General features: G+C 45.0%; 1 protein-coding gene across 1 annotated transcript in view; it reads left to right on the top strand.

The window, feature by feature from the left end:
• The first annotated feature begins 3,612 nt into the window (after positions 1-3,612).
• Positions 3,613-23,206, top strand: part of LOC136941483 (neuron navigator 2-like) — a 62,403-nt gene continuing 42,809 nt past the window's right edge. The window contains exons 1-8 of the mRNA XM_067233979.1: positions 3,613-3,882; positions 6,782-6,899; positions 7,164-7,216; positions 14,631-14,703; positions 14,921-15,203; positions 16,221-16,381; positions 20,131-21,271; positions 21,519-21,631. Of these exons, the coding sequence (XP_067090080.1) occupies positions 3,613-3,882; positions 6,782-6,899; positions 7,164-7,216; positions 14,631-14,703; positions 14,921-15,203; positions 16,221-16,381; positions 20,131-21,271; positions 21,519-21,631 (2,212 nt within the window). The remainder of the gene's footprint in view (positions 3,883-6,781; positions 6,900-7,163; positions 7,217-14,630; positions 14,704-14,920; positions 15,204-16,220; positions 16,382-20,130; positions 21,272-21,518; positions 21,632-23,206) is intronic.

Genomic DNA, 23,206 nt, shown 5'->3' with positions numbered 1-23,206 from the left:
AGCTCGTTTTTTCATTGGTGGGCCAAATTCTCTGTGCGGGTAAAGCAGAGAAAGGGGAGGTAACGTTCCCTATTGTGACGTCACAATAGGGTATTTTCAAAACCGAGCGTTTGAGCTCTCATTTTCTCAAAGGCAGAGAAGAATACCCAGGGCTTGGTTTACACCTATTGAAATTTCTAGCCACTGGGGGACCAAAGGCAGGCTAGGGGAACTCATATTAATGTCAAATAACCTCCTAAAGTGAAGTTTTCATGTCATGTGACCTTTAAAGGATACTGTGTTTCCTGTCATTACTTTAATAGAATGACTCTGAATGGTCTGTGAGAGGAGGTCTCAGTGGGAAAAGGAAGTGACATAGCTGAGGGTATGAGTTTAATTCAGACAGTGTGTATGTGTGTGTGTGCGTGTGTGCATGCGTGCAAGGAAGTGTGTGAGTGTCAGTGAGTGAGTGTGTGGACTGTAATATGGCCATTCTGGCCAACAAGAGTGGTTCTCACATGCTGGGTTGTGTTGGGCATCCTTCAACAGTTGTAGCTGCATTTCTCTTTGAGCTCCGTAGATTTTTCAAATATTTTTATACACCAGTGTTTCCCCTATCATTATATTAGAGGGGCGCCCCGACCCCCAACGGCACCCCCCGCCCCCCCTGGAAGGTCATGTAAAAAAATATATGTTTTTTGCAACTTTTTTTATTTTTTATTATATAGCGCCAGATCACAAAATAAGTCATTTAAGGTTACCTTTCCTATAAAACTGGTCTATAGCTTGCTCTTTTATTAAACAAACTAAATGGCCTTATGTTATTTATCTTATTTACGCAGCCCATGCTGTGGGCTGCACAACATACAGCCCATGTACGTCTTACAGCCACAGCATGGGCTGTACAGCCCATGCTGTAAGAGGGACATTGTTAGTACAGGGTATGAGAGGGTTAGTACAGGGTTAAGGTCAACATAGGGTGAAGGTTAGTACAGGGTCTAAGTGGGCTAGTACCGGCTAGTACAATACAGGTCTGCTTCCTTTCATTCTGTTACCTTGGCATGCCACCTTAATGCCCTCTTTTCCGTGCCAGTCCTATATTTATACCAACTTTATCGACAGCCCTCCTCACTGATGACGGCTTCCTGGCTGGTGCTGTGAGCTGGACCAGAACCAGGCTGTAGAGGAATGTGATGAATGATGCACTGCAAATCTCCATAGATTAATGTGTAAATGAAGAAGCTTTTTCCTTTTGGTCACTTTTCATTTAAATCTAGGCAAGCAGGCAGGCTGACTGATACACAAACAGACAGTGAGGCAGGCAGGCAGACAGGCAAGCAGACAGACAAACAGGCAGACTGGCCGAAAGGCAAGCAAGCAGGCACGCAGACAGGTGTAGTTACCTAGTGTTCCACCATGCTGTCAGTACCAGCCTGCCATCCTGCTTTGTTAAGTCTATAAGGAGATTGTTTGCTGACTGGGCATTCTGCTGGTAATCTAGTGATGGGATTTACCCAGAGAGAGAGGTAAACACTGCTGCTGGATCAGACAGCCTTCTGCCTTCCGTTACAGCTTCTTTAAAACTACAGTACCTAGCATACACTAGGCGTTAGGGTTGGGTATGTGTATGTGTGTGTGTGTGTTAGAGAGAGATAAAGAATTCCACAGACTATTTCAGAACTGTGTATGTATGTGAGAGAGGGAGAAAGCTCTGAAGTACTTGAAGTCCTGAAGAACAGGATATAGCAAGGGAGATAGTGCTATCACTGCAGGGCTTGTAACACACAGGGGTCAACAGAGCTTACATTGCAGAGGGAGGACACACAGAAACACACCCACATGCACGCACACACGCGTGCACACACACACTATTAGATTGCATCCGATTTTCACAAATGGGCTGACATTATCGGAGCTGAGATCTTGATGCTGATCTGATGGCTCCCTGCTCTGTGTGTGTGTGTGAGTACACTCGTGTGTGTATGGGGGGGGCACAGACACATACCCACCCCCTCAATGACCTGTCTGCAACCCTAGAGCCCTGCTGTAAAGTTGAACACACAGCAGGTCACTGAGTCAACTGGGATCAGCAAGGTCAAGGCTTTGTAACACACACACACACACATGCATTCTGTCTCTTTCTGTCTGTCTCTGTTATACACATACACACACAACCCACACACGTGCACACGCACACACACATACACACACACACACACACACACACACACACACACACACACACACACAGGCATACGCATACACACTTGCACACACTTACACTGCAAAGGTCAGCAAAATCCACTCAGTAACCCCAGACAGGACAGACATGGCACAGTGCCAACTAGAACATATCCTCTCTACTGTCTAATAGAGACAGGGCTGTTCTGCCTCTTAGTGTTATCTCCCTGCTACTCTCTCCTTATACAGGCAGGGGTCAGAGAGAGGGAGGGGGAGAGAGAAAGAGAGGTTTGGAGAGAGACGGGGAAAGAGAGGAAAGGGTAGATAGGGAAAAAGGCAGGGAAAGAGAGAAATAAAATAAAGAATATTAAACTTTATTGTCAGAATTTACATTTTCTTTGACGTCACCTTTCATTAAAATCCCACATACACATACACTCTCCATTCACTAAATACATTCTACATTTAACTTGTTAACATGTTTTAACTAAGACCTTACAGTATTTGAAATAGATTCACTCTGTGCCACTGACCGGTCCCACTGCACCACTATGGGTGTTTTGTGTGTAGTGTGCAGTGTGGTTTGTGTGTATGTGTGTCTTTGTGTGAAAATGTGCGCTGTGCTGACTGCACAGTTTAAGCAGGCTGCTGGCCACAATGAGCAGTCCTCTGTCAGAGAGAGGAGGTGATGCCACAGCACTGGAATTGGAGTTCACCAGAAGTCAAAGAGAGACACAGCTATTACCTGTATGTCAGCCTACCTGTCTGTCTGTCTGCCTTCCTGCCTGCCTGCCTTTCCGCCTTCCTGTCTGCTTGTCACTCTGCTAATCTTTTGGGGGGGACGGAGCAGAGCTGAGTGAGTGGCAGAGCAGAGCAGACATGCACAGCTTCTCAGGAGCATGGAGAGCAGGTTTTTTCCTTTCCTGATATTTTCTTCATCCATCCAATCATTTCATACGCTCGTTCTACCTGGACTTCCACTGTGTGCAGAGGATCTCTGAAGCTTACCGCTAAGGGAACATCCCTACATTCTTCTAAACTACTCTGGTTCCACCGTTCTACCTGTCTGAAGCAGGAACACCTGGCAGGAGGATTCCAGGGGAACTGGCAGTCTTGTTAGAATGCTTAGGGGGGTGAACTGGCAGCCAGACACACAACACCGCTTTCATCCCTGGAACTACTTGGGGACTTCCTGGATCCTGTGTGTGTGTGTGTGAGTATGTGAGGGAGAGAGAGAGAAAAGTGTTTTTCTTGCTCTGTGTATTCACATGTGTGTGTGTGTGTGTACGCCAGCTGTGGAACGTCTGTGTATGGGTGTTCCCTAGTTTTTTGCCAACCTTAAAGAAACGGGGGAATAGAGGGAGAGAGAGAACAACACTGCCTGTGTGTGACAGTGTATGTGAGCTTGTGTGGAGTCGTTTCTTAAACGGGGCGGGAGACTGAGAGCAGAAGATGCCAGCCATTCTGGGGGTCTCCAAGATGAAGTCGGGACTTCCCAAGCCCAGACCCGTCCACAGCACCCTGCCCACCCCTCAGAAGAACGCTGCTGTTACCTGCACAGACAGGTCCCACAGACCCAGCCAGCCCAGCCTCATCCCCCTCAAAGCCCCTATTACTAAACCCCCCCTTAAAGCCCCCCTCAGACCTGGGCATGGGCATAGGCAGGGGCAGGGCGAGGGGCCACAGTCTAAAAAGACAACCAGGAACGGAGAAGACCCTCAGGTTGGTTTGACTGACGTTGGGCAGACATTTTGTTCTAGAGGCTTCTGTGAAGATATTAGCAACTTTTAGAGTTTCAGTTGTTTATGAGTGGTCTAGCAGAATGGTGTTTGTTTAACGTGAGTTAGCAAAGGCGAGTGTGTGTGTGTGTTTTCTGTGACTGGAGCTGGTGATTTCAAGTGTGTGTTTGCCGTGACGGTAACCAGGGATGGCGTGTGAGAAGTGTTACCACTATTGGTGATGAGTGAAGGGAGAACAGGTGTTCCAAAAGGAGGAGTGTGTGTTTAAGACAGAGAGTTAGCCTGAAGGATGAATGATGTGAATGTGTGTGTCAGGCAGAGTTACAAACATATGGTGCAGGTTAAAGTCTTTAGTCAGATGTCACCTCAGGCTCAGAGAGCACAGGAGTTCAGTTCATCAGAAGTGTGATCTGTGACACTTACAGGAAACATGACCAGTCACTGGCAAACCATTGGTAAACAATACAAAATAGGACTTTCTGGAGTCTGTTATACCTTATACAACTAATACTTACCTCTTAAGTGTGTGTGTGATGAGAGATGGCTGGCAGTGAAAATGCCAGCGAAAATAGCTGTCCACAGCAGTTGGGACCATATGGTAGTTGATGAAGTGGGTAGCTCAGTGGTTCAGAGCTCAGTACATTTACATTTACATTTAGTAATTTAGCAGACACTCTTATCCAGAGCGACTTACAGTAAGTACAGGGACATTCCCCCGAGGCAAGTAGGGTGAAGTGCCTTGCCCAAGGACACAACGTCATTTTGCACGGCCGGGAATCGAACCAGCAACCTTCTGATGACTAGCCCGATTCCCCAACCGCTCATTCACCTGACTCAGTAGGGGGAAGAGAGAAAGTCTGATTGGGTGTGTGTGAGAGAGAGACGGGGCAGGGGGGGGGGGGGGGGGGGGGGGTTGAGATAGACAGAGAAAATCATTTAGAGAGAAAGAGTTGGACAGAGATACAGTGGACAGACAGAAAGAGGCAGAGAGAAGTAGAGATAGACAGACAGAAAAATCATAGTTATCAAAAGAATACAGAATATGTGGTCACTTTGTCAGGTGAAGTTGAAACAGAGATACCCTTTATCCTTAAATGTTGCAAATATAAAAATATAATAAAGTAGTATTTCGAATTTTACCAATTATTTACAAACTACACAAAGGTTTATGAAAGTGAGAAGCTAAGGACATTTCTGGGTGAGGGACATACAGCGAGTATTGCGGCCAGATATGTCTTATATTGTCACAACTTGAGGGACAGTAAATAAACTATTCTGAATTGTTAGACAGCAAGCCAGAGAGAGGCAGAGACAGAGATAGACAGGTATACAGATGAGCTTAAGAGATCTTCTCACCTGCTCTGGTCTATAACTGGTGGCTGATCTCTGTGAGGTGTGATAAGGATGGACACACCAGCTGCCACATATGTAAATGTAACATGGTTGTGTGAATACATGTATGTGTGTGTGTGTGTGTGTGTATGTGTGTGTGTGTGCATGCGTGTATGCGGGCTGACAGGTCTTGAGAAAATGGGCTTGTAGAAGGTTCATGTTTGAATGTATATTTTTCTGCATGGAAAAAAGTATTAGATGGTAAACATAACATAACCATATGTATTTCTGTCCTGGTTGTGTGTGTGTGTATACTGTAAGTGTGTGCTATGATGTGTGAAGTAGAGCAGAGCAGAGCAGGGCAGGGTAGCTTGATGTGGTGAAGAGTATAAAAGGCAGGCCAGTGAGGCTCTTTCATTACCGCATTAGAGAGAGCAGTGGTCTGGAGCTTACTTTCTCCAACTCTGTTTGGAATGGCAGAACCATTCAAAGCTTAACTGGGCTGGGCTGGGCTAGGGCTAAGGCTGAGCTAAGGCTGGGACTGGGGCTGGGCTGGGCTAAGGCTAAGGCTGAGGCTGAGGCTGGGCTGAGGCTGGGCTAAGGCTGGGCTAGGGCTAGGGCTAAGGCTAGAGCTGGGTCTAGGGCCAGTGCTGGGACTGGGTCCAGGGGTGATGAGGAAGGGATAGGAAGGAGACTGGTAAGAGAGAGGAGGATGGTAGGAAGAGAGATGAGAAGGATAGCAAGGAAACGGGAATAGGAAAAATAGTAAATGAGCGGTGGTGGGTATAGATGAAGATGTGTCCTAGGAGGAATGTAGTGAGATGCTGTGTCACCTGACCTGTGGCCCACTGACACACTGGTGGGACACTGCCTGTTGTATCACTTTACTCCACTGCCCCCTAGTGGTGGCACTGCCACTCCTCATACAGAAGATCACTACTCTTCCCTTTGCTTGATTTGTGAGATGTTAAAAACGTCATTTTTCAACATTCAACTGGATTCTTCAGTTAAGATTTATTCTGCTATAGAACAAGAGTGGAGGATGGAGAGAGACCAGACAGATTGGGTTGTCAGGACCAGAAACCGAAAGAGGGGGCGGGGGGGGGGAGAGAAAGAGAGAGAGGGAAAGAGAGATTGTGTGTAAGAGAGAAACAAATGGAAATAGAAAGATTGTCCTCTTGGAGTTGTTGGTGGGGGGTCTGGGGTTGACCCCCGGTGACCCGAACCACCCCTACCATGCTGTCTGATCAGACAGGCTCATGCACAGAAGGGGAGGCTACATTGAAGCACTTGATGTTGGAGGCCTAAACATTCATTTGACAACAAACATAGATTACACACACTTAAATTATTTTAAGCATTCTGTTGAGATTCTTAATCTGTGATGACTTTCATGTCTTTAAAATGTTTACTTGTTGTCCCTCTGTCTCTTTCTCTCAGGGAGTCAAGGAGTGACTAGACTAAAACGTCTCTGACTTTTGATGTACACTCTCTGCTAGCTGTGTTATCATAGGACAGATCCTGAACTTGTGTGTTCTGTTGCCGGGCAGATCTACACAGATTGGGCCAATCACTACCTGTCCAGGTCTGGTCATAAGCGCTTGGTGAGGGACCTGCAACATGATGTCACTGATGGAGTACTGTTGGCTGAGATCATACAGGTGGTCGGTAAGGACAAGCCCCTGATTTCTAGAGACCGTTGGCAATATTTTTGCTTTTCGTGTTTACTTTTGGGCAACTACAGGGTGTTGGTTTTTAATAATTTCTGGCTTGATGTCTAGGCTACTGTTGCCAAGTAAATTATATATTCATATGTACAATGTTCTCAAACTAAAGTATGACTACAGCCATTTGTTGTGTGATGACATGGGTGATGACAATATGATGTGTGTTGGATTGAACTGACATGCACTTCCTTCTTGTCCACTCCAGCCAATGAGAAGATAGCTGCCATTAATGGATTCCCCAAGAGCCAAACTCAGATGGTGAGTGTGTGTGAAGCAACAAGTTATCGCCTGCTCTCTTCTCCAGCCCTGTGTGTCAACATCCTCTCCTCGGCCCCTTTCTACACAACTCCTCTCTCTTTTCCTCTTCTCCAAACCTCAGGGGACCTGAGGTCCTTCTCTTTGACTGGAGGTTGAGGAGATAGGAGGTGACAATACTGGAGGTTGAGGAGAAAGTGAAGGCTATTGAGATGCTGCCCTGGCTGAAGACAATCCCCTGGCCTCTGTTGGGATTCCTTGCTACATCAGCAGGATGGAGAGGAGGCATTAGAGAGGCTGTCCCCCCACTGAGTCCCACCTGCCCTCCAGCCCCCCCCCCCTCCCCCCCCCCCCCCCATTTTTTGGAGCATAGTGTAATACCATAGAGTTAATATAACTAGAGTAAGCAACTTGTCTTCCAAGATGGCGTCCCCATTCATTTCTATGAAAAGTGCTCAGTGGCGCAGTGAGGCAAGCGAGAGTACGAAACTGGACCGCGCCATCTTTCCACTTCCTACTCTTCCGGTCTAGCTTTAAACAGTGGCTATTTTTTTCCCCTAGCTCCGAGACCTCGTGCACGCTTGCAACTAGCTGATAAGAATCAGAGACATGATGCAAACTTTACTGAAATGTATGCTGTCACTGTATAGTATTCCCTTCACTTGTTTTTTAGAAATAGGCTATAGGGCTAAATATAGGGCTATTCTAGATGGAACTCATCAAATATGTTGTTTTTTTTCTTTGTGATTTGAGTATGATTTCCAACGCATTGTATCGGATTAAATAAACTGTTAACATGAACACTTAGCTCCGTCGTTGTTCTCGCCAGGCAAAGAAATCTTAATAGTTGGGTGTGCTTTGCCTTCGGAAAGGGCACAACCTTTGTTCTCTCACATATATATTTTTATTGGGTGTGCTCAAGCCTTCGGCGAGAGCACAACCTTTGTTCTCTCACATATATATTTATTTATTATTATTATTTATTTTCGCCCCCCTAAGGATCAGTCAATATTTGGACTACATACACAACGGCGGTGTCAAAAGGTTTGTCTTGGTAGCGATTGCGTTGGTTGTATTTTTATTTACTTTCCGTTGCATGGTTTAAGTAGAAATTGCGTTTTTGTGGTGAAAAGTGAAGCTAACGGTGGCTAATTTGCTAGCCACAGTCACTGACGTTACTAACGTCACTACGTCACTAACGTCACAAAAACACGTGTGACTACCTGTAGCAGAACATTCGTTTCACATCTGTTAACTTGGGGGATAGCTAGGCTAACTATAGCTTTACTGCAAGGCAGCTGCAGGAACGCCACAAGCAAAGAGGCCAGGGTGATAACTATTTACTCATTTTACTTTGTGATGTGAAACACAATTATGAAATGTAATGTACAATATTAGCTGATATTATTAAGGAAGTAGGCCCACATCTACTTTTGGAAACGGTAGTCTACTATTTCACTGAAGCATTAGCATCATGACATTAGCCTCTGTTGCCCGGGCAACACATACTACAGTGGTCTATGATGCATTTGTTTTCAATCTTTAAAATAAACATTCCTCACAAATACATTTTCGTTGTAGGATTTATTATGACATTACATTACAAGTAAACGATTTGTGGGTGAAATTATCATTACCTGTGGTTTCAAACCAGTGTTGCTCACTGCAATGCTGTAGCCTACACGAGACACTACAAAAACATCTACACAGCTGTAGGAAGTCAAACGGCGACAGAACATGTTCGGCACTCCCCTTACTTAAATCAAAAGTCTATCTAACTACTAACCTGAACTTCATTGCCACAGCCTAAACGTTGTCAATCTGTTCATGAAAATAATTAATTTCAGCCTAAACCGTACAACCGAACGTTAAATCCAATTCAACCAACGCAATCGCTACCAAGACGAACACAGCAGTAGTCTAGTAGTACTGTACCGTAGTAGTACAATGTACCGGGGCAGCTTCTCCACACAGGGCTAAATCGCATTTTGCGTTGTTACTGACAATGATCGCTACCAGTGAGCTTTTTATGAATGAGCGATTTTCCACTAAATAAATGTCAAGCTTATTTACGTTTTGGGGGGCATATTTTCAGTTAGCAGATGGGACTGTCTGAATCGCGATTCCATCTTCTACTGCCGGGTAACGTCGTAGAATAATCTTCAAAGGGGGTTCTTTATTAATGAATGAATGCAATGAGTAGGCTACATGCCTGAAAATATCACGAGAAGGGAAAAACTTAAAATGACGTTTAAGTCATAGAGATTAGGTCCATTTTTACACCGGTCTGCCAAATTTATTCGTTTTGATTCAACGATGAGGCTGCCTCTTGCAGGGGAAATGAGAAGACATCTATTTCATTCTACACTTCACTCGTATTTTCAGTTGTAAATGAGCAGCAAAAAAAATGCTTTTAAATCTATTTAATCTTTATAAATAATAAGTATGCATTTTCATATAAAATATACAGAAATCAGTTGTAAAAATGTCATTAAAAAACGGACCCCTGTGCAACCGACGCAAGCAAGCACACCCTACAATTTCCCCAGAAATTGTACCCTCTCTAGTTATTATTATTTTTTTGCCCCCCTAAAACTCAGTCAATATTTGGCCTACATAGACAACGTAGGTGTCAAAAGTTTCGTCTTGGTAGCGATTGAGTTGCTTCTATTGGAATTTATGTTCCGTTGCATGGTTTAGGCTCAAGTTAAGTTTTTGTGGCGAAAAGTGAAGCTAACGGTGGCTAATTTGCTAGCCACAGTCACTGACGTTACTAACGTCACTACGTCACTAACGTCACGAAAACACGCGTGACTACCTTTGGCAGAACATTCGTTTCGCATCTGTTAACTTGGGGGATAGCTGGCTAACTATAGCTTTACTGCAAGGCAGCTGCAGAAACGCCACAAGCAAAGAGGCCAGGGTGATAACTATTTACTCATTTTACTTTGTGATATGACACACAATTGTGATGTGTAATGTAAAGTATAAGCTGATATTATTAAGGAAGTACATCTACTTTCGGAAACAGTAGTCTACTATTTCACTGAAGTATTAGCATCATGACATTAGCCTGTGTTGCCCGGGCAACACATACTACAGTAGTCTATGATGTAGCGTTATCTATTTTCAATCGTTAAAATAAACATTCCTCACATATACATTTTCGTTGTAGGATTTATTATGACATTAGTAAACGATTTGTTGGTGAAATTACCATTACCTGTGGTTTCAAACCAGTGTAGCTCACTGCAACGCTGTAGCTTACGCGAGACACACTACAAAAACATCTACACTACACAGCTGTTTAGGAAGTCAAACGGCACAGAACATGTTCGGCACTCCCCTTACTTAAATCAAAAGTCTATGTAACTACTAACCTGAACTTCATTGCCACAGCCTAAACGTTGTCAATCTGTTCATGAAAATAATTAATTTCAGTTTAAACCGTACAACGGAACGTTAAATCCAATTCAACCAACGCAATCGCTACCAAGACGAACACAGCAGTAGTCTAGTACTGTACCGTAGTAGTACAATTTACCGGGGCAGCTTCTCCACACATGCTATATCGCATTTTGCGTTGTTACTGACAATGATCGCTACCAGTGAGCTTTTTATGAATGAGCGATTTTCCACTAAATAAATGTCAAGCTTATTTACGTTTTGGGGGGCATATTTTCAGTAAGCAGATGGTACTGTTTGAATCGCGATTCCATCGTCTACTGCCGGGTAACGTCGTAGAATAATCTTCAAAGGGGGTTCTTTATTAATGAATGAATGCAATGAGTAGGCTACATGCCTGAAAATATCACGAGAAGGGAAAAACTTAAAATGACGTTTAAGTCATAGAGATTAGGTCCATTTTTACACCGGTCTGCCAAATTTATTCGTTTTGATTCAACGATGAGGCTGCCTCTTGCAGGGGAAATGAGAAGACATCTATTTCATTCTACACTTCACTCGTATTTTCAGTTGTAAATGAGCAGCAAAAAAAATGCTTTTAAATCTATTTAATCTTTATAAATAATAAGTATGCATTTTCATATAAAATATACAGAAATCAGTTGTAAAAATGTCATTAAAAAACGGACCCCTGTGCAACCGACGCAAGCAAGCACACCCTACAATTTCCCCAGAAATTGTACCCTCTCTAGTTATTATTATTTTTTTGCCCCCCTAAAACTCAGTCAATATTTGGCCTACAAGACAACGTAGGTGTCAAAAGTTTCGTCTTGGTAGCGATTGAGTTGCTTCTATTGGAATTTATGTTCCGTTGCATGGTTTAGGCTCAAGTTAAGTTTTTGTGGCGAAAAGTGAAGCTAACGGTGGCTAATTTGCTAGCCACAGTCACTGACGTTACTAACGTCACTACGTCACTAACGTCACGAAAACACGCGTGACTACCTTTGGCAGAACATTCGTTTCGCATCTGTTAACTTGGGGGATAGCTGGCTAACTATAGCTTTACTGCAAGGCAGCTGCAGAAACGCCACAAGCAAAGAGGCCAGGGTGATAACTATTTACTCATTTTACTTTGTGATATGACACACAATTGTGATGTGTAATGTAAAGTATAAGCTGATATTATTAAGGAAGTACATCTACTTTCGGAAACAGTAGTCTACTATTTCACTGAAGTATTAGCATCATGACATTAGCCTGTGTTGCCCGGGCAACACATACTACAGTAGTCTATGATGTAGCGTTATCTATTTTCAATCGTTAAAATAAACATTCCTCACATATACATTTTCGTTGTAGGATTTATTATGACATTAGTAAACGATTTGTTGGTGAAATTACCATTACCTGTGGTTTCAAACCAGTGTAGCTCACTGCAACGCTGTAGCTTACGCGAGACACACTACAAAAACATCTACACTACACAGCTGTTTAGGAAGTCAAACGGCACAGAACATGTTCGGCACTCCCCTTACTTAAATCAAAAGTCTATGTAACTACTAACCTGAACTTCATTGCCACAGCCTAAACGTTGTCAATCTGTTCATGAAAATAATTAATTTCAGTTTAAACCGTACAACGGAACGTTAAATCCAATTCAACCAACGCAATCGCTACCAAGACGAACACAGCAGTAGTCTAGTACTGTACCGTAGTAGTACAATTTACCGGGGCAGCTTCTCCACACATGCTATATCGCATTTTGCGTTGTTACTGACAATGATCGCTACCAGTGAGCTTTTTATGAATGAGCGATTTTCCACTAAATAAATGTCAAGCTTATTTACGTTTTGGGGGGCATATTTTCAGTAAGCAGATGGTACTGTTTGAATCGCGATTCCATCGTCTACTGCCGGGTAACGTCGTAGAATAATCTTCAAAGGGGGTTCTTTATTAATGAATGAATGCAATGAGTAGGCTAAATGCCTGAAAATATCATGAGAAGGGAAAAACTTAAAATGACGTTTAAGTCATAGAGATTAGGTCAATTTTTACACCGGTCTGCCAAATTTATTCGTTTTGATTCAACGATGAGGCTGCCTCTTGCAGGGGAAATGAGAAGACATCTATTTCATTCTACACTTCACTCGTATTTTCAGTTGTAAATGAGCAGCAAAAAAAATGTCATTCAAAAACCCCTGTGCAACCGACGCAAGCAAGCACACCTTACAATTTCCCCAGAAATGGTACCCTCTCTAGTCATTTTTGTAACAGAAATCTTCCATAATGCAGACTTACCATAGCTTACTGTCAACTTTATATTCAAACGAAATGCCACGAAAATCACACTGCCTTCAATTTAACATCAGTGTAGAAATGTGGCTTGTGTTTTATATGTTCAACCCAAACGCCTATTAATGGATATAACGTGATCTAACAAGACTTGGTAATAATGTAATAAATTGAGAAGTGTGTCTAAAATATAATCTACTTTATTGAACGTGCCTTTGAAAGGGGCATATTAACAGAACTATATACAAGACGTTTTCATCAGATATAAGTGGGGGTGAAACATAGTCACTGAGGACCTTCATGGTCCCACAAAAGCAGTCTGGCTTTGACACGATCAAAAAAAGAATAATGAGTGTGTTTAACAAAAGCTTCTGAAGGCAAGACTGATATTATTTAAATATATATTTACATTTAGTCATTTAGCAGACGCTCTTATCCATAGCGACTTATATATAATGATATATTTTAAGATATATATATCATTTCCTATTGTGGTTATCACTTAAAGTACTATTAATCTTCGTCTTTGCTCCAGACATGTCAACAATCTATGCCCACGCTTAACATAATATAATATTTGCCATCATGTCATGAACGTTTTTACGAAAAATCAAATCTATTTTAAAATAACGGGAATAAACTATATTAACAACATTTCATGTATGTGTGACAACCATTTCCTAAACTTGCTACAACAGGGCAGGCAACTCAAGCCATTTCTTTCAGCTCCAGGTAAATCGGCTATCGGCCAATGTGAACTTTTGTGCTCGTGCCCTGTTAGTATCCGCGAGCACATTTGCAGGCAACTTTTATTGACGTAAGCAAATAAATGGGGTGCTAGTTTACCCATTTCGAATTGGTTTCAAACTTAGCAAAAATCAGGAAAAAATCTTCTATGAGAAAGCTAGTAGTATGAGCCAGGTTAGAGAATCGAACAAAAATTATTGGGGGAGATAGTTTTGTAAATGTTGACTGGAGTTAATAGAATAAAAACGACCGGAAGAGTCGGAAGTCAAACACGAAATGCAATACCACCTACATCCACCGGGGCCGTTGCTTCAAGCCGAGGGGCGAGGGGTGTGGGCTTGTGTAATACCAAGTCAACCTTAAGAGACCAATACAAGTGTGTTAAAACCTCCCTCCCTCTTTTTCCTTTCCGCTTTCTCCCCTTGACTCATCCTCTATCTTTCTTTCTTCCTCCCTCTCTCCCTCCCACTCCCACCCACAGTTTTAATGACAGAGCATGTGTTTGTACATGCCTTGGTCTTGTGGTGGGCCTGAAATCAAGAAAATATGGTCATTATTAAAATAATAAGTTTCTTTATGAATGAGCTCTTTGAGAGTCATGTTGCCTCAACATGAACTCTGTAACATTTGCAGTTATTGGTGGGAAACTGGCTAGATTTCTTCTGAAGCATGTTGACATGATGGTGGTCCAAGGTTGTTAACCTAAGCCAAACGTGTTAAACTGCATGAAATACTTTAGTTTTTGAGTTTGAAACTAGTATGAGATCAAGGTAAAGAAAGAACACAGGCAGAAACAATACAGGGGTGAATTATGTAATGGACTGAATCCTCTTTTGACTTGGCTTTTTATTTTCAGGAAGGGTCCAATTGAAACTTAAAATGTTCTGCATGAGAGCATAAGTCAAGTCTAATCTATATTTCCATCCCCCTCTCTTCTCTTCTCCATTCCTCCTCCCTCCCTCCTCCTCCCCAGATCGAGAATGTGGACACGTGTCTGTGTTTCCTGGCCAGTAGAGGGGTTAACATCCAGGGTCTGAGTGCTGAAGGTGGGTTATGTTTGACTGGATAGAGCTGCTCTCTCACAGAATGCTAAAACACGATCACACTCTCCAAATGATGATACAATTCATAATATAGCAAGTTAAGAACTTTACTGAAATCAATAATCTTCTCTGTACATCTCCCCATCCTCCTCTCCTCTTCTCTTCTCTTCTATTCTCCTCTCTTCTCCACTCCTCTCTTCTCCTTTCCCATCCCTTCCAGAGATCTGCTGTGGGAACCTGACGAGCATTCTTGGATTGTTCTTCAGTCTGTCGAGGTACAAGCAACAGCAGCAGAAGGTTCTGAAGCAGAACTCTCACCCAGCCACAGCCCGGGATCACCTCAGCCCCAGTCCCAGCCCTGTGCGCCGCACCACCACCCCTACCCAGACTGGGCCCCATGGGACAGCAGCCTGCACCCAGATCCGGACCCAAGCTCAGGTCCAGGGCCATCTGAACAGCTGCACTGTCCCAGCTCAGGGTGTAGCAGCAGACATGCTGTCCAGGTAAGACACCTACTTCTATCAGGTACAGTTTTCAAGAGTTACAGGTTAGGGTTAGAGTTACCTAGAGTAACAGAGGTTAGGGTAACCTAGAGTAACAGGGGTTAGAGTTATTTAGAGTAGCAGAGGTTAGAGTTAGAGTCACTTACAGTTACAGAGGTTAGGGTAACATAGAGAAACAGAGGTTAGGCTTTGAGTTAGACTGCATTAACAAAGATTGTTAGGTTGCTTGTTCAAATCTGGTTGAAATACAGGAGCACTGATTAGAAGCTGCTGGTCTTTAGTTCTGGACATCCAAGCTACTTCTCATCTCTTCATTTAATATGCTCCAAACATTCTCTTTTCCCCCAATATCTTTCGTCTTTCCATTTATCCTTATATTTCTCATCTCTCTCTCTCTCTTTCTCTCTTCTACTCTTTCAGTCCTTCATCCAAGACGTCATCCCAGAGTAAAGGGTTAAAGCTTTCTGTGGTTCAGAGAAAGACGTCTAGGTCAGCTTCAATGTCTTTCCCTCTCAACCTTATAAATGTTACCCCTCTCCCTCACCCCCCCTCACCCTCACCCCTGACCCTGTCACCCTCATCCTGTCACCCTCCCTTCTCCCTATCCTTCTCCTCCTCCTCACTCCTTCACCCTCTCAATCAAAGTGACTGCATGCATTCCACATATCCTGACCTGCAGACTCCAGCTCCACCTTATCTCCCCCCTGTTCTCACACCTGCTTTGGGTGTTTCTCCATAGTGCTCTTATTCCTCTGACTATAGTCTGGATTAAAACAATAGCACCATCTAGTGTACTGAATGTATAACTTGTTCCTTAAAGGCTTTGTTTTACTACAATATTATAATGATACCCACCACCTTTCACCTCCCGTAGTCACCAACTGCCTGTATGTTAAAGACTGATCTGTTAAGAGGGCCTGTACTGAACTCTTTCTTTTCTTTTGTGGTTTCTACTCTGACTGTGCCTCTTCTTCTGTGGTCTCTACTCTAACTATAACTTTTATTTTGTGGTGTCAGACTGCCAGCCCCCACCATGCGTGTGTGTGCCCCGGGCAGTGAGGGTCAACCCAGGGGTTCCCCCTCTTCCTCAGCCTCCAGTAACCGTCGCAGTCAAAGCTTCCACATCTACGACAAGCCCCGACCCGGCACACACACAGCCAGCAGCAGCTGTGACAGAGGTCAGTTAGAGCGCTTGGTCTACTATCTACTGTACCTCAAACATCAATAAAAAACATGGCTTGCTTTTTAGGGTGATCTTAAACATTATATTATTTATGTAACCAGTATTAGGTTATGTAACTGTAAACTTGTCAGGTTAAAAATAGTGGTGGTGTAGCTGTGTGTTTTGGGGGGTTCGGGAGGAAGGTGGGAACCAGCTGTTAACTGCTAACGACTTGTTTATAGCCTGATGACTCTACTGTCACCAGCTACACCATTACAGTTGCTTCACCTCAACATGAGCTGGGCCTTTAGTGTAGACACTCACACAAACACACACACACACACACACACAGAAATACACACCAATGCATACACAAAAACACACACACACACCATAGTGACAAAGTACACACACTAACAGAAACACACATACACTCACAGTACACTGCCCCCCCCATACATTCACACACTAAGCACAAAGTACGTGTGCTTTTTGAGTTTCCACATTTTGAACACCTATAATTTTCATAACATCTGTTTTGACAAAGTGCTGCTTCCATTTGACCCACAAACAAATTTATCACTTCTTCTCTGAGACCAGTTTTGGTGCAGAAAGGCTAGGTCATTACAGGGATGTGGACAGCATGGCTTCACAGTTACTGTATACTGTGAGGGAAAGCTTTGTGGACAGATGGCCCTTCTATGGACATGTTGCTTTACAAATTGCTGCTCATATACAGACACTTTATTCTGAAACCTGGAAGCATAAAGGTTGTTTGTCAGTGGAGGCTGCTATGGTTAAACTAGCTGATCATTGACAGAGCGCTAATTAGTGTGCTTGTGGTAGAGGGAAGGAGAGAAAGGGGGTAGAGAGGGGTGTGAGAGGAGAGGTGAGTGAGAAAGGGGCGAGAGAGAGATGGGGAGAAAAATAGGTAGAGAAAGAGAAAGACAGGAATGGAGAGAGAGGGAGTGAGAGAGAGAGAGAGAGAGAGAGAGAGAGAGAGAGAGAGAGAGAGAGAGAGAGAGAGAGAGAGAGAGAGAGAGAAAAGGAGTGAGATCAGGGAGGCAGGGAGGGAGATGGAAGGAGCAGAGAGAATAATGTGGTGAAGAGGGAATTAGGTCAATTGTATGAAGAAATGAAGGAAGGAAGGAGAGAAGAATTAAGGTTTTTACTTCTGTGGATCTGAAGAACCAGCCAGTCAGTCTCAGGACAGGTTACACCGGTTCTGGCCACAAACACACACATTAAATGGTTGTGTAACTTCCTTTGGAACTACTGAGAATTTCTTAATCTTGCAATCACCGGACAGTCTGGAAGGTGAGTACACAGAATGGTTCTTATATGTTAGTAATGTCTTACAGGTGTGTAATTACCAGCTATCTTATCTGGCAATAATGTCATAGCAGTATAGACCCAGGGAACACTAGAAATCACGAGGATGCTGTCAGCAGGATCATTTCATGTTGATACAGATCCATAATAAAGAGGGGAAAATACTTCTCTGTCTGAGAACATAACGTCTGGTGTCTGCCATATTTACAGAAGTTCTGCAGTGTGTTGGTGCCCTCGGCCTGTCTCAGAGAACTGGATACACACACACACCATCATCCACCCAGGCAGGGAAAGACTACAGCCCCTGGGTAGGGAGAGGAGAGACCACAGTCCTCTGAGTAGGGAGAGGAGAGACTTCAGCACCCAGGGTGCTTCTGTTGACATGCTGTTATGATGACTGTTTATGTCTTTTGAGTGTGTTAGAAGAAACAGAACCCTCTTGTTCTAAAAGAGGGAAAGAGTGAGAGGAGAGGAGAGTAAGGAAGAGGGAGAGAGAGATAGAAGTGGGAGAGAAAGAGAGGGATATTTGAGGTTGGAAGAGTGAGAAAAAGAGAAGAAGAGCAAGATGCCGGAAGAGAAGCAAAGAGTAAGATAGAAAGAGAGAGAGAGTAAGGGAGAGAGAGAGAGAAAGAGAGAGAGAAACAGAGGGGGGAGTGAGAGAGAGAGAAAAGGTAATGGAGAGAGGAGATACAAGGAATGAGAGAGGAGTAGGCTGTAGGGGAGTGAGTCTCAGATGAACGTCTCATGACTACCAGAGTGCTGTAGATGAAGTAGATGACTGTGTTAACAGTCTCTGGTTCAGACTCTTCAAGACAGCTGCACTGCTGAGTCATTAGAAACAAACCTCTAACTGGTAGGTGAACGCTTATGTTTATTTGTTGTGGTTGTTGATTTACCTCTTACTGTTAATGTGTAGGTTTGTTTAGGAGAGGTGGTTGAGTTCCTTTCCTAGCCTTAGGGTGTTGGGAAGGTAAGGTATAAATTATTAAATATTTTAAAATCTAGATGGTCACTTATCATAGGAATGCTGACACTGGTCTGCACAAACGTCTACATACTTAGTTCAGGGTGTGTGTGTATTGTGCAGGTATATATGAGTATGTGTCTGTTGGTGTGGGTTTGTGTGTGTGTCTATGTATGTGTGTGGGTGTGTATGTGTGTGAGGGAGTGAGTGTGTTCCATGTGTATATTGTGTGTGTGTGTGTGTGTGTGTGTGCATGTATACAATTGTATACGTGTGCTTCTGTGTGTGTCTGTGTGTGTGTGTGTGTGTGTGGGGGGGGGGGGGGGGGGTAGTAAGTGATGATTAACTACAGTAGTTTGAAAAGACCATCTTGTATGAGTGACAGGCAAGGCTCTATCTATCTGCACTCCAACTGTAAACACTCCCGGCCCTCAGATGGCAGTTAGGATCTGAATCTGTCTGGTGTGCAGCTGTCAGCAGCAGATCATGTTTTCTCACTTGAGTTTTTGTGTTACATCCGTGAGGTCTGTATCTTTTGAGATTTTTTTGGAGGTCTCTTGAGAGACCATATTTCTAGAGGGCAGGTTTGTTGTGGAGAGACCATCTCTCTGGAGGGCAGGTCTGTGACTGGGAAAGATCATCTCTCTGGAGGGCAGGTCTGTGACTGGGAGAGATCATCTCTCTGGAGGGCAGGTCTGTGACTGGGAGAGATCATCTCTCTGGAGGGCAGGTCTGTGACTGTGAGAGATCATCTCTCTGGAGGGCAGGTCTGTGACTGGGAGAGATCATCTCTCTGGAGGGCAGGTCTGTGACTGGGAGAGATCATTTCTCTGGAGGGCAGGTCTGTGACTGGGAGAGATCATCTCTCTGGAGGGCAGGTCTGTGACTGGGAGAGATCATCTCTCTGGAGGGCAGGTCTCTGACTGGGAGAGATCATTTCACTGAGGTCTGCTTAGTGAGGAATACTATGTCTGTCGTACTTACTGTGCTTGGTGTTATGGAGGTTATACACACTAAAACATTTGTATACTAATGGAGTTTAAATTCTGTATATTATAATTTGTAAGTTACCTTGTGAGGCATTAGCATGTGTTTTTGAGTTGAATAACCATGGATGTTTACAGGGAGTCAGGTGGCTGAGCGGTTAGGGAATCGGGCTAGTAATCTGAAGGTTGCCAGTTCGATTCCCGGCCGTGTCAATTGACGTTGTGTCCTTGGGCAAGGCACTTCACCCTACTTGCCTCAGGGGGAATGTCCCTGTACTTACTGTCAGTTGCTCTGGATAAGAGCGTCTGCTAAATGATTAAATGTAAATGTAAATGTTTAACGGATGCAGATTTTTATAATTTTTTTGTCTGACTATTTCTGACATGTTACAGAAATGCAGACATGCATGTATATGTACAGTATGTAGTATGTAGATATGTTAAAGTGTGTGTGTGCACGTACTTGTGTGTGTATCTCCACAGAGAGAAGCACCACCGCCTCTCCTATCATGACAGAGCTGGCTCCATCTCCAGCTCCCTCTTCCTCCTCCTCCTCTTCCTCCCAGGCCAATGCAAGCATCAGCAGCAAGGCCTGGAGAAGCAAGTCCCTCAGCGCCAAGCACAGCTCCACATCCGTCCTGCTCTCCGTCAAACAGGACCTTTCGCCCTGCCAAGCCCCGCCCCCACAGGCCTCGCCCCATCAGGCCCCCCTGGAGGTGCCCTCCAAGGTCATTGCTCAGAAGTCCATGCTGGAGAAACTGAAGCTGTTTAACAGTAAGTCAGGCTCTAAGGGAGGAGGCAGCAGTGTGGGTGCCAGGCCAGAAACCCCACCAGGCCTGGACCCAGAGAGGGGGCAGAGGGGCCAAAGCTGCCCCGGCCTAGAGCTACACTTGGAGGTGGAGGGCAACTCAAGGACCCCCAGCGCCATAGCGAGGTCCACCACCCCCACCTCTACCTCCTCCACCGCCTCCAGCCCCAAGCTGGCCCTGAAAGGCATTGCTCAGAGGACCTTCAGCCGAGCCCTCACCCCCAGAAGGAGCTCCCTGAAGCCTGGGGAGAAGGACAAGGCCAGGCCCAAGGAGAGGGACAAGGCAGGGGGGAGCTCCAGGGCCGGAGGGGGCAGCTCCAGGGCCGGGGCTGGGCCTGAGGAAGAGGGACCTGGGGAGGGGGCCAGGCTGGAGGGGGTGGGCTCTGAGGCAGAGAAGAAGAACACCAAGATCTCCAGTCTCATCCCTAAGGGTGGTAAGATGGGCAGCACTACGAAAGAGAGCTCCAATCCCAGCTCAGCCATGGCCGGGACTGGCATCCCCAAACCTGGAGGCAAGGCAGGGAAGGCCTCTGGCTGCGGCGCTCCCTCTGGTGGCAGAGACGGGGAACTGCGGGGGAGAGTGAGAGCCAGCAGCGGTCTGTCTGTCCACAGGGCTCATGTAGAGAGCAGGAGCTCCAGCCCTTGTTCTAGCCTGGGCTCCTCAGAAAGCCGGTGTCCCCACCACCTCAGTGGGGCTGCAGTGCCCCTGGTGGCCAGTGAGGGTGCTACGCTGATGACCTCCAGCATCCAGCTGCCTCGTCCTCAGCAGCTCCACAGTCACCCCAACACCGCCACGGTGGCTCCCTTCATGTACAGGTACACCTGCTGAGGGGATGTGTCTGTAAACAATATATGTACTCTATGTTGTATATTCTGGAGTATTGACACAATTTATCTCATTGTAGTTTGCATACAGAGAAAAAGAGACAGAGAGAAAGTGAGACTCAGAGGGCATAGAGAAAAAGTGATATTGAGAGAGGCAGAGACAAAAGGAATGAGAGAGAGAGAAAGAGAGATGTTTTAAGCAGCATGAGTAATCTTCCTTCTTGTCTCTGGTGTTAAGGTCTCAGCCAGACGTTACCGAGGCGATACTCTTGGAGGCAGGATCACAGGAGGGGAATGGAAGGCCTGTAGCTTTCAGCCAATCAGCACACAACTCTCTAGAGGACCTCACAGGTAAGGCAGAGTCACCTGTTAGTATTTAAATGTCACAAGCCTTTCACACAACAACTCAAAAACCTCAGGCCAGCTTCAGGGGACTCTAACCAGTAAGACTCTGCAGCAGTGGAATGGTGCTGCAGGTATCCTTGCTTTGAACACTGCACACTGAAGATGGCTGCCATGCATTGACAGAGAAAAAGAGCTCTTAGAAAAATGTGAAATCCTGTTTTCCGATGGAGTGGTGTACTGTGTGCGTCAGACTGAAAGTGTGTTTGATTGAACAAAGACACACCAGTTGCCACTCTTGGCAGTACCCCATTAGTTCTGTAGCGCATGGCAAACTAGTTGAAGCAAACCATAAGTGTTGAAATCAGGCTGTGCTGAGAAGGGTCAGCCTTTGGTGAGAGGTTTGTTTTGACTGTGGAAGTGACTGTTGACGGTTAGCTGGTAACATTGTGCCAAGGTGCCTCAAACCAAGAAAGAGAGAAAGAGAGCAAGAGAGAGGGGTGAAGAGGAAAGAGGAACTATTGGGGAAAGGGAGTGAGCAAGATGGACAGAGCAAGAAGGAAAGAGAAAAAGAGAGAGGGCATGGGGGCTGGGTCTGACTGAATGGAACGAGAAAGCTCATCTACATGTTAAAGGCTATGGATGTCACCAAGTTGCCAAGGCTCCTAGTGTGACTGTGTTTGAGTATGTGTGTGTGTCACTGTGTGTGTGTTCATGTATTTCATTTCGAGGGTGACTGGACTGGAAGTTTTTCTCTTCTCTGTAAGATAGCTGTGAAGGCAGAACATAGCTGCAGCAGAGGAAGCTGTACCAGCCTCCTCCTCTTCCTCAATAAGACACAGGACTGACAGGTTCCCAGGAAGACCAATGCTCATAATGTTCCCAGGTCAAGTTCTACAGGATCTATCACCAGGACAGGGTTTGGGAAATATTAGTCCTTTGGAGAACCGGGACCTACATCCAGAGATGCTTTCTGAAAGGAAGATGATCCCTTCAGATGGCCAAATCAGGGAAGAAGAGGTAGGGCACAACATAACCAAAACTAGTGCTACAAGCAGCCTAGCTCTGGGAACTGTTAGTTGGGCTCAGTCCAGTCTGTATCAGGACCAAGACCAGAACCAGGACCAGTGCCAAGACCTGTGCTGTGGGCCAGTTTGGGAATCGGATCTGGATTTTGAAAGTTGCTGTGTGGGAGAGACGGAAAGAGGGGTGATGGGGAGAGGGGCCAGTGCCAGTGGATGGGCCAGCCAGCCTGGAGGAGGAAGAGAAGGAGGAAGAGGAGGAAATGAAGCAAGAGGAGGGGTAGGAGGAAGCAGAGTCAGAGGACTAGGCTGGTCTGAAAAGACTTCAGTAAGAGGGTGTGTGGGGAGGGGGGAGGGTTATGAGGAGTGTGTTCCCCAGGATACTGAAGCAACTGGGATTGAACCACCTGAGCTTGGTCTGGGGAGAGACTGGAGGAAGTTGTTGGGGGGGCAGGGAAGGAGGGGTGTGGAGAGGAATCATGGTGAAGGGATTCATGGTGACCTTGAGACCCTGTCAGAGACTGCCAGGTCAGGGGTCAGGGCCAGGACCAATCAGGTGGCC

This window comes from Osmerus mordax, chromosome 4, assembly GCF_038355195.1.
Source record: "Osmerus mordax isolate fOsmMor3 chromosome 4, fOsmMor3.pri, whole genome shotgun sequence".
NCBI lineage: Eukaryota > Metazoa > Chordata > Actinopteri > Osmeriformes > Osmeridae > Osmerus > Osmerus mordax.
This window is presented reverse-complemented; position numbering and strand designations above follow the sequence as displayed.